General features: G+C 43.7%; 1 protein-coding gene across 6 annotated transcripts in view; it reads right to left on the bottom strand.

Moving 5' to 3' along the window:
- Window positions 1–18,609, bottom strand: part of LOC109557314 (phosphatidylcholine translocator ABCB4) — a 201,519-nt gene that overhangs the window by 131,336 nt on the left and 51,574 nt on the right. For 4 of the 6 annotated variants that reach the window (XR_011566205.1, XM_070787633.1, XM_070787624.1 and 1 more), the window contains 11 exons: window positions 14,689–14,860; window positions 13,639–13,752; window positions 13,385–13,495; window positions 13,172–13,297; window positions 12,862–13,065; window positions 11,858–12,028; window positions 9,706–9,867; window positions 8,485–8,661; window positions 6,522–6,668; window positions 5,217–5,324; window positions 1,578–1,655 (listed from right to left, as the gene is read on the bottom strand). Coding sequence is in view for 5 of the 6 variants with exons in the window: in XM_070787633.1 (XP_070643734.1) it covers window positions 1,578–1,655; window positions 5,217–5,324; window positions 6,522–6,668; window positions 8,485–8,661; window positions 9,706–9,867; window positions 11,858–12,028; window positions 12,862–13,065; window positions 13,172–13,297; window positions 13,385–13,495; window positions 13,639–13,752; window positions 14,689–14,860 (1,570 nt within the window). In the remaining variant the exon portion in view is untranslated. The remainder of the gene's footprint in view (window positions 1–1,577; window positions 1,656–5,216; window positions 5,325–6,521; window positions 6,669–8,484; window positions 8,662–9,705; window positions 9,868–11,857; window positions 12,029–12,861; window positions 13,066–13,171; window positions 13,298–13,384; window positions 13,496–13,638; window positions 13,753–14,688; window positions 14,861–18,609) is intronic. The other 2 variants (XM_070787625.1, XM_070787632.1) reach the window with 1 other exon arrangement.

The raw sequence follows: 18,609 nt of genomic DNA, 5'->3' as shown, positions 1-18,609 counted from the left end.
CTGAGCAACTGGCAGAATGGAGGGGCCATTTACTGATATTGGGGAGGTCTAGGTGAGGAGTAAGCCCTTTGGCAAAGGGTGGGAGGGGTGTCCAAAGCTGTTTTGGAGACATTTGGTATGAAATTCTTAATAGACATTCAAATAGAGAAGTCAAATAAACAGCTGACTATAGTTTATGGCCAAATAAATGAATCGGGTTAAAAAAAAATAAATAAACCAAAGAAGTCTAGATTAAAGTTTAACACTCAACATAAAACAGGATTTTCTTTATAAAACCACTTACACTTTTAAATACAAAAACACTAAAAATATTGTGAGTGTCTCAGTTTTTGTCTGTTACAAAAATAACTAAGGTCCTAAGAACTTACCTTAACTGTGATTTGCAGTTAAAGCAGCATTTATCAAATATTTAAGAAAAAATGAATTATAATGCATTATAATTTATTATAGTACATATCCATTTGGTTTTTTAAAATTGTTAAGTGCTTAAGTATCTCCCCCATTGGAACATAGCTGCCACATATACAGGCACCACTCTGACTTGAAGACCTTACAATACCTAGTATTATGCCTTGTAAGCAGAAGGCACTTAATGCATGATGGCCGGACTGAATAATTGGTAGAGACGGTATGACACAAATCCTCAGCTCAAATCCAAAGTATAAGGGGCCTAGGAGTCGGCCTACGGCCTGGCAGGGGAATGGGGCATTTTAGCCCTGGGCCCAGGCCCTGAGTCTAGTTCGGATCTGTTATAAATACCGTCTGACTGAAAATCCTGACAAGAGGCCCTACACCAAACAGTGCTCTCTCACTCACCGGACTTGGTCCTGGCTCTGTCAGTCCCAAGCCAGCAATCCCCATAAACAGGGCTTGTTTTTAAGCAGCAGGGGGTCATTATACTTATGAGCCAGGGTTTAAACCCTGCCCCATCTCCCCAGGTATATCTGAGGCATTCTTCTGAAGTATCACCGTATTAATGCTTTTAAAATGTAAAGTTACAAAGTCACAGGCAAAATGTGCGTGATTGTTAAAGACCCTTTGAACTGATCTGCTTTGAGTGACATGTGTAGGACCCCTCTCCCCCTTCCCCTGAGAAACATTCACATCCACGTGCTGTCAGGGCCTGGGAGGTGCCCAGTGTGGGAGACCTAAGTCACTATCCGCTAGTACCAGTGCAGCTGGAACGAGTCTATCAGCCAAGCCCCAGCACAGAAACCAAGCAGCAGCAAGTGGGCCGCGGGGCTGACTTTTGATCTGTGGAAACAAAGGGTTCAGAGGGCACCTCTTGGCAGGAATAAACACGAGCATCACGGGTCTCCCGGGGAGAGAAGGAAAGAAGGAGAGGAGAGGGATGTGGGGGCACGGAATATTGCTTCCATCTCCTACGCCTGCAGCTGCTGAGGCGGAGGGCGGACGGGAGCCCGCCTGGGAGACGCCATCTGGAGCGCGGGGACCCTGGTCCCGAGCCCATCCCCAGCAGAGGACCCCGGGCTCGCTCTGCGGCCCCAACAGCAATCCCAGCGCCTGCCCACAGGGCACAGTGCACACCCCCCGGGCGCCATCCCCGGCAGACCTACCTGCCTCAGCATCGACCTGAAAACCAGGTACCGCAGCCGCCTGGTGAGGATCTCACCCGCCTTGCCGAACGTGAAGCCCTGTGGGGAGGGACACGCCACAGGGAGAAGGCTGGTCAGAGGCCCGGCCGCCGGCGACACCGCGGGAAAGGGACGTGGGGTCAGCGCTGGGGCAGGACACCAAAGTCGGAAGCCCGGTTTCAAGGCTTGGCGGCCCTGCTCCTCAAACATCGACGACCACAAGCGTGGCGCACCACCAGCAGAGCTGGGAGGATCTGGTTCTGACATCGACACTGCCGCGCCCCAACCAGCCGGCGGGCCCATTGCGGATCTACAGGAAAGTGGTTCCTCTGTCTCCCTTCCCACTCCCGCTTCTCTCTCTCAGGAACCATGGCCTGCCACTGAGGAAGTTGGGGAGTTGTTCCCATGGCAAGGGGAATTCGACCCTAACCCAGGGGTTTATATTATGAATCATCCCAAGCAGGAAAATTTTTGAGAGTGAATTGCGGGGGGTGAGGGGCGGGCACTGGTCACAATTACACCAGACCTGAGGTGCAACCTGGAAAAACAGGAATCTGCAGCCGCTCCAGCCATAAAAGATGCAGAGAACAAAGATATCAAATGCTTTGTTTCCAAGTCAAAAGAAAAGGCAAAGTCTAGGAAAGAAATAGGTTGGAAAGGAAGGCTTACTGGAGACAGAGTTTTCTGCACTGATCTCCCCCCTTTCCCAAGGATATGACCTATGCCTGGGAGGAGAGACGAGTGTAAGATGTGATTGTATGGCCATGCTGGGCCACATCTGGGGAGGAAGGAGGACAGACCCTCGTCCTGGGAGCTTGGGGATATACAGGGCCAGACTGAGGCACTGCGCCACTTTCTCTCTGGAGCTCCGGGAAGGGGAATTTCACAGATAGAGCCTGCCACACAATGGCCCAGGGAGAGCAGAATGGAAATGGCTGGATGGTGCTTTGGAAGATGGGAAGCCCTAAGAAGAGCCCAGAGTCTCCTGCAGCATCTGAGACACGATGGAAGGCAACCGTAGCTCCTCCACACTCCCAGGGGGCAGGCTGGACATCATCGAGAGAGAGACAGAGAGAGAGAGAGAGAGAGAGAGAGAGAGAGAGAGAGAGGAGAAACACAGGCAAAGAGCCCAAGTGGAGAGAAAGCGAACTCTTCCTCGTGGTCCTGATCAAGGGGGACAGCCAGGCTGGACCATGTAACTGCAGGCCACCAGCCCCTCCGGTCACCAGTGTGAAGCGGGGGGCAGGGGAGGTGCACAGACCAGCGCCCCCCACCCAGTGCTGCAATACTGCGTACCCTCTCTGCTAGTACACACCACCAGGGACAAGGGGGAGAGAAAGAGACCCTGGATTAACTGAGTTGAAGCCTGTCGTTACCAAAATGATTAACTTTACTAGGAAATGACCAGATGAAGGTTTCTGCTTTAAACTGAATGCAACCTCAACTATCTTGCCCACTATGAGAATACTACTCTTGTCATTTGGTTGAGAACTAGCCAGAGAAGGCAATGGCACCCCACTCCAGTACTCTTGCCTGGAAAATCCCATGGACAGAGGAGCCTGGTGGGCTGCAGTTCATGGGGTCGAGAAGAGTCAGACACGACTGAGCGACTTCACTTTCACTTTTCATTTTCATGTATTGGAGAAGGAAATGGCAACCCACTCCAGTGTTCTTGCCTGGAGAATCCCAGGGTCGGGGGAGCCTGGTGGGCTGCTGTCTATGGGGGTCGCACAGAGTAGGACAAGACTGAAGTGACTTAGCAGTAGCAGCCATTGTAAGTATGTCAGGAACATTATCTCTACAAGTCCTCAGGACAAACCTATAATTACCACTTTACAGAAGAAATGGAGGTTGAGGGAGGCTGGGAAGTGGCCAGAGGCTACAGTTCTAAGGTGGCAGAGCTGGAATCTGATGTGCATCTAAAGAATCTTAACCAGAATGAGCACCCAGAGCCTGGACTATCCCCCAGTGAGCTCCTTCCTTGCTTTTCTAAATGAGGGGCTAACACCATGTTCTAATCCCATTGTTGGCACAGTGCCACCTCTGCACTTCTGAGGTCCTGGAATTCAGAGCCTTTGTTCTCACCCCGGTTTGCCAGGCAAGCCAGGCTCCACTCTCCCTGGGCATCACTGTGTGACAAAGGTACCACTTTGTCTGCCTTTGCGTCACCAATTCAGATTTCCAGCTCAAAGCCTATTCTGCTCCCAACTCCTTAACCAACTGCACCCTCAGCAACCTCTACATTCTCCCAACTTCTCTGGCGTTAATACTTAGTATGACAATCTGTATACAAGTTAGAGTGTCACATTTATTCTCGTTTGATCAGATTCCCCAAAGAGACTTGAAGGACTCAGTAACAAAACAGTCCAGGATTTGGGATCTCCTATCATGTCCAGAAAAGTGTCCTGTCTATTCAAAATATATAAACATACTCACACCATGCAAAATAGAGTTCTATCTTTAAAAATTAACATGTGACTAACCACTCATTCTGGAGAAGGAAATGGCAACCCACTTCAGTATTCTTGCCTAGAGAATCCCATGGACAGAGGAGCCTGGAGGGCTGCTGTCCATAGGGTCGCACAGAGTCAGACATAACTGAAGTGACTTAGCATGCAGGCATGCATTGGAGAAGGAAATGGCAACCCACTCCAGTATTCTTGCCTGGAGAATCCCAGGGACAGAGGAGCCTGATGGGCTGCCATCTATGGGGTCACACAGAGTCAGACACGACTGAAGCAACTTAGCAGCAGCTGCAACCACTCATTCATTTAATAAGTGATTATGTTTACAATCATCTCACACACAAGTAGGACCTTACCTCTTTTCATCATCAAGAGTCAGCTGCCATTCTCCCCATTCTAACAGATGAGGGAACCGAGGCTTACACAGTTTCAGTTATTTACTTGCCCAAGGACACAGAATTAGGAACTGGTGCAACTCATACCTGACCCTACACCTAACACCAAAGCCCATACTGCCTTACGATGCAGAGCATCTAGAGTGCTTAAACTCCTGGCAATTTCATTTCAGCCAAATGATCTGCAATCTGTAAAAGCATACTTTGAATATGCTTACTACAGTTTTTGTTTGAAGACTGACATTCTTCCATCATTAGAAAGGTTCCTTCTTCAGGAAAAGAATGACAAACTCTTCAGATATTTTTAAAATCAGCATGACTGGCTTATGGGGCTCTGAGGTTTGTTCTTGCTTTTAGAACACTGGAAGATACTTGAGTATCAGAACTGGATGGCAGTACTTATATATCCAAACATGCGTCCACAGCTCCCCTTAGCTTCCATTTCTAAGACCCCTGCTTTTACTTCCAATCATTGTGTTAGATCAAACACTCCGTTCCCTCTGACTTCATGAACATTTCCAGTCAGGGGAGAAGGTGGGGAGAAGGAAGGAAGCAAGGGTTCCTTCCCTTGGGGTGTAAGAGGAAGCCAGAGGAAGAAAACATCTTTGATTTAAGTCAAGGAAACTGACTGCTAAGAGCCCAGTGACTAGAGGAACGACTCTACTAAACAGCAAATCACACAGATGTTTAATAAATCCCGCCAGTTGGGTAATGATACATTTCTCCAAATGGAAAAAGAAAATGAAAATGTGGACACTTACCTGAAGGAAAAATGTAATAAAAGAAATAATTCCAAGGATTAGAAACAACAGTGAAAACAAGTTACTGTTCTGTCGTTTGGTTTCATCATCCACATTTCTGGTGAAGATCTGGCAAAGAAAATATTTAAGGGTTTCAGTACCACTGACGAAATCATTCACAGTCTGACCCATTTTACACCTAGTTATAGTACTTGGGGTCAAGAGGGCCTTAGCATGTGGAGCTCAGGCAGGCTTCCCGAAGGCCAGACTTCAATGGGGCGGTATCGTGCCTTCCCTAGGGCCCAAGGCCTGTCACTCATTCATTGATCCATCCAACTCTTCCTCCGCTCATACTCCTTCTTGAAGTAATGGGTGCTTCAAGTCAGCACCAAACCCACTACCGCAGAACTGGGAACAAATACTGTCTTATTCCTCTGATGGAAACTACACTGTATGGCAGTCTGTTGTTTCACACGGCGACATTTCCAACTGTCTCAAGGTGTCTGCAGACACATCTGCTGATGTGGTTTTGGAGAGCCCAGGAAGTGAGCTCATATATTCAGCCCAGGTCTCTCTGAAGAAAGGAGGCTTCTTCAGCCAGCCTTCTTTGTAGGGTGGCCTGTTAGACAGACAGTGGGGAACTACAGCCAGCTCACCCGGAACCACACTGGGAGACCTTGGTTAAAAGAGCTAAACAGGATGCCTTGGGCTCAAAAAGCATGCAGAGAACAACCACTTCACAGGGAAAGAAAACCATCTTCCTTCACACTGCACCAAAATCTGACTTGTGAGATTGTAACTTTATGGTTGAAAATGACACCATGAAAAGCAGGGCGACCAGTATCTGTCAGCCTGAGTCTTTTCAAGCCGTCCCATTTGTTTTCATCTTAATACGTGGGACGGACATCCCACAGAGGCCAAGTGCTCAGCCCCATCACGTCCTGACAAGTACACGAGTCAGAGACTGGCTCTTCCTTGAGCTGGTGAGATGAATACACGAGGAACCCTGTACACCAGTCACAGAACTGTTGCTGAGGCTGACTCAGAGTCCAGCGATGGCAGGTAGGGGACAGTCACCTGGTCAGTTTCATGGACTGATTTACAGGACCTCATTCCCAGGGCCCTGGGATAGAAACCAACTGCCACGACAAAGTAAGTTTTGAAAAATCAGTTTTCCTATCACAAATAAAACTTCTACACCTTCAAGCTGTTATATGAAGGTACAATGCACGTTTTTGTGGCTTTTATATAAATTTACAAATACAAACAGTTCATTCTTTAGTCAGGACTCACAGGTAAGTCGCCAAAATGAACATAAACACTTACTCCTATAATCCTGGAAAATATGACTGAGAATGCTGGTTGCAGAGCTCCATTTATAATGGCGCAAAATACACCAACCACAAAATAAGGCCATTCAGTTATATTCAGCTTCAGAATCCTCCAAAAGGACACTGGAGGTACACTTTCATCCTGGAGAACACAAAATATTACAACAAACCTGTTAGGAAAATAACTGATCTTAATGGATTGAACTGATATACAGTTCTTCTCTATGAAACAATTTGTAAACAAATAGATCTTATTCCTACTTCCTTATCAACTGACGGCTATATAAATCTTTTTTAAAGAGTACAGACAGATTCTGTTACATTGTGCCTTCATTTTTAAAGAAATACATGATGATTCCATAAATATTTAAGTCTGACCGTACATCTGGATCCAAGGTAAGAGAAACCCAAGTAAGATGGCAGGTGTTGCAAGAGGGCATCAGAGAGCAAACACATTGAAACCATAATCAAAGAAAACTAGTCACTCTAATCACACTAGGACCACAGCCTTGTCTAATTCAATGAAACTAAGCCATGCCCGTGGGGCCACCCAAGATGGGCGGGTCATGGTGGAGAGATCTGACAGACTGTGCTCTATTTCTGCTTTATTGACTACGCCAAAGCCTTTGACTGTGTGGATCACAATAAACTGTGGAAAATTCTGAAAGAGATGGGAATACCAGACCACCTGACCTGCCTCTTGAGAAACCTGTATGCAGGTCAGGAAGTAACAGTTAGAACTGGACATGGAACAACAGACTGGTTCCAAATAGGAAAAGGAGTACATCAAGGCTGTATATTGTCACCCTGCTTATTTAACTTATATGCACAGTACATCATGAGAAATGCTGGGCTAGAAGAAGCACAAGCTGGAATCTAGATTGCCGGGAGAAATATCAATAACCTCAGATATGCAGATGACACCACCCTTATGGCAGAAAGTGAAGAGCAACTAAAAAGCCTCTTGACAAAAGTGAAAGAGAGAGTGAAAAAGTTGGCTTAAAGCTCAACATTCAGAAAACTAAGATCATGGCATCTGGTCCCATCACTTCATGGGAAGTAGATGGGGAAACAATGGAAACAGTGTTCAGACTTTATTTTTTTGGGCTCCAAAATCACTGCAGATAGTGACTGCAGCCATGAAATTAAAAGACACTTACTCCTTGGAAGGAAAGTTATGACCAACCTAGAAAGCATATTCAAAAGCAGAGACATTACTTTGCCAACAAAGGTCCCTCTAGTCAATGCTATGGTTTTTCCAGTGGTCATGTATGCATGTGAGAGTTGGACTGTGAAGAAAGCTGAGCGCTGAAGAATTGATGCTTTTGAACTGTGGTGTTGGAGAAGACTCTTGAGAGTCCCTTGGACTGCAAGGAGATCCAACCAGTCCATTCTGATGGAGATCATCCCTGGGATGTCTTTGGAAGGCATGATGCTAAAGCTGAAACTCCAATACTTTGGCCACCTCATGCGAAGAGTTGACTCATTGGAAAAGACTCTGATGCTGGAGGGGTAGGGGGCAGGAGGAGAAGGGGACGACAGAGGATGAGATGGCTGGATGGCATCACTGACTCGATGGACATGAGTCTGAGTGAACTCCGGGAGTTGGTGATAGACAGAGAGGCCTGGCGTGCTGCGATTCATGGGGTCGCAAAGAGTCAGACGCGACTGAGCGACTGAACTGAACATGACAAACATATTTGTAACGATGAAAGAACAAAAATGTCTGTATTTGAAAACTCACTATTATCTCTTTACATTATAAACTCTAATTCTAAAGTTCTTATCCTATAAATTATCATTCATAAATTCCACCTTAGAGTTAACACATTGAGATTTGGGTCTGTGGACCAAGCTAAGGGATAAGACAGGGAATTCTGGATAACCCTTTCTTGCTCCCACCCCTATCCCAGCCTTAGCCCACTCTTAAAGACATCAGTCTGCAGCCTCCTTTGTACCAAAGTTTCTTTTGAACTGAGCTTTCTGTCCCGGCTTTGGGATCCACGGATACTCCTGCGAGTTGATTTTCTTCTGATTAGACTGGATCTTGAATCTTGGGAGGACGTGTACAAGTCCTCAATTTTACTTAGGGATTCACCAGGGGTATTTTCTAATTCAAGTTCATTTCCTTTTGTCTAAAATAAACAAGAAATATGCATAAGTTGGTTAGGCGGAGTTAACCAATGAAATCTAATTGCTCAACAGCAGATATCAAGGAAAATGGTAATTTAAGTCCCTTTGGGAAAGGATGAAGTGGAACTGCCATTTTTTTGGTGTGATTATATTTGAAAATTGAAACCATTAAATAAGGATCCCCATAAACTATGCTGAAACAATCTGGCATCCATTCCAAGTATCTTGTCTAGTCACCTCCTGTGTGTGAGTGATTTTGGCTCAATCAGATTTGCTTTGGACCAGTGACATCACACAAATAACGGTGCAAGTCATACTGTGAGACACAATGTTTTCAGTAGACATGTCAAAAAAAAGTGATAGGTAAAGTTAGTTTTAATTATATATTTTATCTAACCTTTAATGTATCTAAGATATTAGATTAACATGTAATCAGTGTAAAAACTTTTTGAGATAGCTTGCATTTTTCTTTGGACCAAGTCTTTGGACTCTGGTATGCATTTTCGACTTACAAACACTTCGATTCAGATTACCCACCACTAATGTGCTCAACAGCCACGTGTGGCTAGCAGCTGCTAGAGTGGATACTGCTGCGGCAGCTGGTTAGCCACTCAGTCGGGTCCTACTCTTTTTGCAATCCCATAGAACGTAACCTGCCAGGCTCCTCTGGCTGTGCAATTTTCCCAGCAAGAATACTGGAGTGGGTTGCCATTTCCTTCTCCAGGGGATCTTTCTGACCTAGGGATTGAACTCATGTCTCTTGCTTGGCAGGCAGATTCTTTACCACTGGGCCTCTAAGAAGCCCTTGCTAGAGTGGATAGCTCACTTTTAAGCCTTTTTAACTTTACCTTTCTCTATCCTTCTTCATTTCTCTCCTTTCGAGAGGGAAAAAAAAAATCTAAAACCTGGTGTGATCCTCACTCCCTCTGCTTCCTACCCAAAAATTTTTTCCCTCTTCTCAAGATAATCAATAGTAACATTTATAGCACCAAATACAGAAAAATCAGCTCATGCCTGAGATACTTGAGGAAACTGCTAGACTATACCTGCATTGTGACAAGTTTGAAGTAAATGCCTCTCTTCCCCATGAGCTCATTGTGATTGCCTTCCTCCACAATGACTCCATCATCAAGACCAGCGATGACATCAGCATTACGAACCGTGGACAGACGATGTGCTATCACAATGGTGGTCCGGCCTTCTCTGGCCTAAAGGGAAAAAAATCTCATTTTTGAATACATGAATGATTATATGAAAAAAATTCAGTAATTCAATGTATATTTACTGACCACCAATGCCCTGAACATTGCAAAACTGTGTAAGCTATATGAGGCAGTCTCTGGCTTCAGTAAATGTATTGTTAATGGTTTAAAATGATGTTTTAATAAGTATAAACACAAATATGATAGTCTCATATTAATACTATGTAAGCCTCTAAGATTCTACTCCATCTCTACTAGCCTAAGTTTACGTAATAATCAAGGTACAACACTCGAGAGCCCAGGAATCAGTCGATCGGAGCAGATACAGGCCTGCTGCGATCCGTGCCAGCCAGCACCAAGTCCCCCAGGAGGTCACCCTGTGCTCTCTCAGACATCCGGATGACCAAGACAAACAACAGATGTGAGGCAGCAAAGGCCGGACTTCAGGGTTACACTGATGTGAACTCAAATCTTAGTTCTGCTCTATATGCATTCCAGGATCTTACACAAGTCTTTAAACCTGTGTGAGGTTCAACTTATTCACATATCCAATGGGGATATTAATAGTACAAGGCTACTTTCTGGAGTGGTTGTGCTATACAATAATGCACAGGTAGCACTGTGATGTACACAGTAAGTGCTTAATAAATGATGCTTATTTCTAGGGAGAAGCATTATGGAAAAAACTAAGGAGTTAAGTAAATGTCTTAAACACCCAATCTCATTTTTATTTTCATATGGAACAAAGCCAGATAACCAGCACTTGTCTGAGATTTTTTTAACCTTTGTAACTTTCCCAATGCTTATAATTTTTCTTATTCATATTTCTCTTCGGGAACTAGCAATAAAATTCTCAGAATAAGCTAGCAAAAAGAGGTATAACGATCAGTTTGAAAAAGAGAAGCGAGAAAAAGTCCTGGAAGAAAAAGAAATGCACATCAGAAAAATCAGGTGGAAACAACTAGAAAGCAGAGAAGACGATCAAGTCTTTGGACGTTTTCAAAGGATGAGATGTGGAATGCCCCTTCTAAATGTGCATGAACAGGAAAAGGTCTTTTTAAATGCAACCTTTCTAAATTCATTTTATTAATAATTTAATACATAGTAACACCGTAGAATAGAAAGAAAACACAGATAAGCAAAGAGAAGAGGAAAAAGCAGACTCAGTCGCATCTCCATCTATTCTGGTCCACAAAATTGTTCGGGATTTTTTTTCTTTTTCTTGTCTCAACAATCTGTTACGCACTCTGACAGGATGTTTAGAGAAACAGAGTTGTTTTGTTATTAGAAGAGGGGGATAGTTGGAGCATAAATGAGTTTGTCTTTCAGTTCTGCCAGGAGCACTTCAACTCACAGCACTTACGGGTTAAAAGGTTTCCGCGCTCCGTGTCCTCACAGAGCGAGCCTACTTATCATCAGACACCGGAGACCAAGCACACGGTAACGGGCGTGGCCACACACTCACATCTAGCCAATGAATGAGTCACACGGACTCAGGTACTGCAGGAAGGTCGAACTCTGTTGACGGTCAAGGACATTTCATTTCATTCCCAGCGTCATCAACTCTCTGGCACTCTCCTCAAGATAAGAGGTCTCTCATTTCCCATTGTCTTTGATAGGCATCTGACCTCTTAAGAACTAGATGTAAACCTTCCTCGTGTTGACAACAGTAAAAACTCATAAAACCTAAGTATCAGGGTGATCTCTAAGGCTAAGTTTTTAAGAGCACAATGAAGACCAACTTTCATCTGAGTCTATATTTCTCATTGTTTAACTTAAAAAAATGTACAAGTATCTTTCAATGAAAGTTTATTCATCTCTACCTAAAAATATACCAGAGAGATAGAAGTTATACAGATCCAGAGAGGCCTGATGGTTTTAATAGCTTAAAGAATTACTTTAGGAGAGATTTCTTTAAAAATATTCTTATGAAGAATTAACAATGGAATGTTCTTATGCTTACAAACCAGCTAGGATTGAACTGAGGTTCACCCACCTTATCCAGGGCCGCCTGAACCACTGCTTCACTCTCCGTGTCCAGAGCTGAGGTGGCCTCGTCCAGCAGGAGGATCTTGGGGTTGCGAACCAGGGCCCGGGCGATGGCGATTCTCTGCTTCTGTCCACCGCTTAGCTGGGCTCCTCTCTCTCCAACCAGGGTGTCAAATTTCTACAACACCAAAAACACAGGAGGATTAAACAACAGAATAAGCTATCTCAGCTCAGATTTTTAAGATGGGACGTAATCCTATAAACAACCCAAACCTCACAAGCAGTATGGTCCAGTTGCGTGTGTGTGTGTGTGGTCGCTTCAGTCGTGTCGAACTCTACAACTCTGTATGGACTGAAGCCCACCAGGCTCCTCTGTCCATGGAATTCACCAGGCAAGAATACTGGAGTGGGTTGCCACGCCCTCCTGCAGGGATCTTCCCAACCAGGGAGCGTCTCTCATATCTCCTGCGTTAGGAGGTGAGTTCTTCACCACTGGCACCACCTGGGAGGCCTCAAACTTAGCAATCACCACCCGAATTAAAAAAACACATCAGGTCTTCCCTTACGGGCCAGTGGTTAAGAATCTCCTTGCAATGCAGGGGACACCTGTGTGAACCCTGGTCCAGAAAGATCCCACATGCCACAGAGCAACTAATCCATGTGCCACAACTACTGAGCCTGTGCTCCAGAGCCCCGGAGCCACAACCACTGGCACCTGGGTGCCTAGAGCCCGAGCTCTGCAACCAGAAAAGCCACCACAGTGAGCAGCCCTCGCCCGCAACTAGAGAAACCCAGCTGGCAGCAATGAAGACCCAGAGTAGTCAAAAAATAAGTAAATATTTTTAAAAGTGTGTCTACTACTAGTTGATGCTACTAGAGCTGTAAAATCTGGAGTCATCTTGATCTGCCACCTTGGGAAGTTCCCCCAGTTTTTATTCCTTTCCTGACTTCCGATGCGTCAGGCCAGCATGCCATGACCCTCCAGCACAACGAAGATGGAGAAGGACTTACATTAGGCAGTTTCATGATAAAGTCATAGGCGTTGGCTTCCTTCACAGCTTTCTGAATCTCATCCATGGTGACATCTTCACGGCCATAGCGAATGTTCTCAGCTATCGTGGTGGCAAACAGCACCGGCTCCTGACTCACCACCCCGATAATCTCCCGCAGATACCTTACGTTGATGGTCCTGATATCCTGTCCGTCGATACTGACCTAAAATAAAAAGGAGCTGTGATATCCACATAGCGCAGATTTGTGAGGTGCGATCTGCTAAGGTAAGTCAGTGCTGCAGCATCTGGCTGAACAAGAGTCATCTCACCATGCCCTCCGTAGGGTCATACAGCCTCTGCATCAGCTGGACGGTGGTGCTCTTCCCACAGCCGCTGTTCCCAACCAGGGCCACCGTCTGCCCACTCCCTACCTTCAAGTTGAGGCCCTTCAAGATCTATGAGAACGCACGAGAAATAAACTTAAACCACAGATTTCAGGACTACATACATTGTTGAACTGTTGAGTAATCATTTCATTGTACCTTAACTTCGTTTCGAGATGGATAATGGAAGTGAACATTTCTGAATTCCAGATTTCCTTTAATATTGTCGGGTTTGTGCCCAGTGTTTGAATAGCTGTCGATGCTTGGTTTCTAAACAGAATAAAATGTCAGAAGGTTACAGCAACTACTAGGTTACAATAAATACTTTCAATTACATTTGTGGAGAGCTGAATAAAAGTGATAAAGAAATAGACTGTTTTAGACAGATAGATAAATGGCCAGCCCAGACTTACGTGATCAATGATCTTGAAGACTTCATAAGCTGCTCCTCTTGCGTTTGCAAATGCCTCAATGTTTGGAGATGCCTGTCCAATACTAAAAGCTCCAATTAATACAGAAAAGAAGACCTGAGGAATGTGAAGTAAAAGCATTGAATTACTTAGTATTTAGCATGCTTTTTTCATACTTTTAACATCATTAAATTTTTACATGGCAAGATAACATATGAATACTGACTATTAAAACTATTATTTTTAAAATTGAAGTACTTTTCAGTTGAGAATGCTGAATTAGTCTTACTGGATCTGTGAAATAATAAATTCCATATGACTGGAATATTTTCATATGTCTTCAAAGACCAAGAATTTTTTGAGAGCATCAGTAGGGTATAGTAGAGATAAACCCTATTACGAGACTCAGAAACCTGAGGTCTGAACCCTGGATTAACCACTAAATGGCTGTATGTCTTCAGGTGATTCTTCGACAGTCTGAACTTCAATTTCTTTATTTGCAAAAAGAGACAAGATTCTGTTTTCCCTACCAAGCAATCTTAGTGTTGTTGTATCAAGTGGAACAGTACATAGGAAAATATTTTGTAAATATTTTGCCCAAATCAGTTTCTTATCATACATTTGACACTGTTTCTCTACAGGTGTTAAAGAGGACTAAAGTCACTGTTCACATCTTTGTAAATCACAAAGTAGTTATATTATCCAACAACTTACAGAGAAGAAATTTTGCTAAGTGTTTCTACATTCACTTTCTCGATTAGTCCTTACAACAACACTAAAAGTTATGGCATCTTACTCCCGTCATTTCCATTTTGCAGAAGACGAACAGAGTCTTCAAAAGTCTAGGTGGCTGAACCAAATCATACAGTCAGTAAGTGGCACAGCCAGAATTTGAATCAGACCAGCCTGATATCAAATCCCAGGCTCTCACTCGCTCTTATTGGCCATTATTTAATAATTCTTCTAAAATATATTCTCCAACAGTCAAACCAACACCACTAAATTTCATTGACACTTTAAAGGTGATTCATCTCTTACTATGATATCACTTACTGTGAGCACTTGTCCAATGGAATATTCTTTTGAGAGGACCAAGGAGGTCCCGTACCAGAATGCCAGGGCATAGGACGCATAGATCAACAGAAAAGCAGCACCCATAGAGATGTTGGCCGTGATAGCTTTCTTTATTCCAATTCTCTTGGCTTCTTCCAAATTTTTGTTGTACCTGGGAGAAGTAACAAATTATCACACATGCTTGTAACATCTTACAAAATGGGTCAGTACAGCATGATGGTTGTTGAGTACTCAAGACGCACCAAGGCCTCTGATGGGCGCTTCGCATGTATTTTCTCCCTTTTTCCCACAGGTTGACCCTATGATGTTAGTACTATTTTAATCTCTTTGTGCAGAAAAGGAAACTGAGGCCTTATGGAAATTAAGTAATTTGTGGAGGCATGTTCTAAAAGCACCTTCTCTGGCCTTAGCAATAGTGAAATAAAAGAAGTAATACTTAGCAAACTTACAGCACTTGCAATGTTTCATAGAAGACAAAACACAAGCTATGAAAACACTTGTGTTTTCCCTTTAAAATCTGCATGCATTTTAAATGTATCAATAAAATGAAGATGTAATGCTAGAAAGTACTCAATACAGACGTGTGTGGGGATGTGGACCTAGAGACTGTCGTACAGAGTGAAGTCAGTCAGAAGAAAACAAGTATCATATATTAACATAGATATGGAATCGAGAAAAGTAGTGCAGACGATCTTATTTGCAAAACGGAAATAAAGACACAGACGTAGAGAACATGCAGACACCAAGGTGGGGAAGAGATGGGGTGGGATGAATTCGGAGGTTTGGACTGACACATACACAACTGATACTTGCGTAAAACAGATAACTAATGAGCACAGGGAACTCTACTCAGTGCTCTGCGGTGACCTAAATGGGAAAGAAATTCAAAAAAGAGGGGATACAGGGGGGGGTGTGTGTGTGTATATATATATATCTGATTCTCTTTGCTGTATGACAGACACTAGCACAACATTATAAAGTAACTATACTCCAATAAAAATTAATTTTAAAAAAAGAAAGTACTCAATACAAGTAAGTCCTTGAAACCTCTGCACATCAAGGATGAAGGCAGTTTGCTCCCTGCCCTGCCTCCTTCTGGGCCTGCTGGAAGGACCAAATGAAAAAAACACATGTGTAGGAGCAATCTGAGTGCTCTGAACTGCCATCTAAGACTTTTTACATGTGAATAAACCGTGTCCTGTGCTAAGTCCTGTCCGACTCTTTGCAACGCTAAGGATTGTAGCTCTCCAAGCTCCTCTGTCCATGGGATTTCCCAAGCAAGAATACTGGAGTGGGCTGCCATGCCCTCCCCTCCAGAGGGGATCTTCCTGACCCAGGGATCGAACTCAGGTTCCTGTATTGCAGGCGGATTCTTTACCATATGAGTAAAGAATTAATCATTCTTTACTCATATGGTAAAGCAAATACAGGGGATTACACAAAAAAGGGCTAAACCAAGGAAGCAAACAAAAACCAAAGCAATGTTGGAGCCCATTGAGACACATTTCCCTCTCATTCTAATGATTTAACATAATTTGAGCACTTTTTAAACCCTGGGGAAGTGGTTAATTTCTGATATTCAAATTAAAGAAGATAGGTGCATAGCAGACTGTTCCGCTTAAGAAGACAGATACAGAGATAAGTGAATGGGGATCAGATTCAAAGAAAAAGAAGGATCTTTGCAGATACAGAACGATGGTAAAACAATCAGACAGAACAGACTGTAACTGAGCCCTAAATCTGTCCTTATTCTCTTAAAACAACTCCCTACAGGACATCAGAACATTGCCTTGCAGACAGAGGAGCTCATAATTGCGGAAATGAAAGAGTTTATTTCTAATAGGATGTATATTTTGAGTTCTTTGATCCATAAACACATGATGTTATAAACATTATACACTATTATATTAATTTTTTGGAGGATTTGTTCCATTTGAGAATGTACAAGCAGAGGTCAAGCCCTGCTCAGATATGAACACGTATTCTTTCATGACCTCATGACATTTAAAAACTACCTCACCAATAACCAGTTACCAAAGCATGGCATGGCCCAATGAAATTTACATGATTACTTCCTAAAGAGTAAATTTAAATGGAACTTTATAGTGATAAAATGGTAATACATTATGAAAGTTTCTCCCTCCAAAAAATGTAAATCTCCAACTAGCCAGTTATAACACTTGACCAGGAAATTATTTTTGAGAAATGTGCTTCAATGGTTGAATATACATGTCTCCCACTTTATGAGCTGATGTGATATGAAAGTACCACTGGGCATAAATTATACACGATTACACTTAAGGAACTTTAATGCTTATGACTCACACTTTGTTTTGCCTTTATTTCAGTTCTTGCTTACCGAGACTAACGTAGAAATCACTGTGATATGCTGTGTCCCAAGCAGCCAGAGGAAACTTTTGCACAGGAAGAAGCAACAAGGAAGAAAATCACTTAGATGCCAGAAAAGATAAATGAAAAAAAAGAAGTGGGTAAGGAAGGAGGAGAACCAAACACTACTCCTTTTGCAAAGGCTTTCTCATTAGCTTGTCAACAAAAATGTCACATGTACAAAATTAGATATTAAAATCATCAATTCATTAAAAACTATAGTATCAAAATGGCAAAGTAGGATTTCCTAAAAGGGGTCAAAGTTACATAACAAAACACTAACAATTAGAAAAAACTATTCTTCTTAAGTAATATGAACACATTTATCAATGATGCAAATAGCCACCTTTGAGAGCAAGGAAAAATTTCTGCTGTGTGTGCGTGTGTGTTAGTCACTCAGCTGTGTCCGACTCCTTGCAACCCCATGGACTCTAGCCAGCCAGGCTCCTCTGTCCATGGGATTCTCCAGGAAAGAATACTGGTGTGGATAGCTACTCCCTTCTCCAAGGGATCTTTGCAACCCATGGATCAAATCCAGGTCTTCTGCATTCCAAGCAAATTCTTTACCATCTGGGCCACCAGGGAAGCCCCACTGTATGCTACTGAATTAAATTCCCCAATTCTGAAAGAATTTGAGAGATCTTACTGTACCTGCTAATTTGAAGAGAAAATCAGAGTAAGACCCTAATTACCTGTCTATGTGGAAGCAGCAAAGGGAAGGGTAAGAACTAGAAGGAAAACTGAAGAATTATATTTGGTCTAAGAATAGCTTTAATAATTCTATTATTGCTGTTGTTCAGCCACTAAGTCGTGTCTAACTCTTCTGCCATCCCATGGACTGTAGCCCACCAGGCTCCTCTGTCCATTGGATTCTCCAGGCAAGAATACTGGAATAGGCTGCCATTTCCTTCTCCAGGGGATCTTCCTGACCAATGGATCAAACCTGCATCTCTCACATTTCATGAATTGGCAGGCGAATTCTTTACCACTGAGTCACCTGGGAAGCCCCTTAATAATTCTACTTCCAAATTAAATCCCAAATCCAGGGACTTATCATCCTTCTCCTGGAACACTTCAACAGTTTTCTGAGCAGTTCAAATTTTTGACAGCTCTCATCCATTCACCTCTCCGCCCTCCTGCGCCCGCGCAGCTGCCGCTCCTTGGACATGGGGTTGCTCTTCTCGGCCACCACCCCTGACCTCGGGCGTGGCGAAACTCCTCTTGGTCACCGCGCCTGACCTCCGGAGAGGGTTAGCTCAGGAGAGTTACTCCATGTTCAAGGTCAGGACAGGAGGCCCTGAGGAGATACCCCTCGTCCAAGGTAAGAGAAACACAAGTAAGACAGTAGGTGTTGCGAGAGGGTTTCAGAGGGCAGACACACTGAAACCATACTCACAGAAAACTAGTCAATCTGATCACACGGACCACAGCCTTGTCTAATTCAATGAAACTAAGCCATGCCGGGTGGGGCCACCCAAGACGGGCGGGTCACGGTGGAGAGGTCTGACAGAA

This window comes from Bos indicus, chromosome 4 (assembly GCF_029378745.1).
Source record: "Bos indicus isolate NIAB-ARS_2022 breed Sahiwal x Tharparkar chromosome 4, NIAB-ARS_B.indTharparkar_mat_pri_1.0, whole genome shotgun sequence".
Taxonomy (NCBI): domain Eukaryota; kingdom Metazoa; phylum Chordata; class Mammalia; order Artiodactyla; family Bovidae; genus Bos; species Bos indicus.
This window is presented reverse-complemented; position numbering and strand designations above follow the sequence as displayed.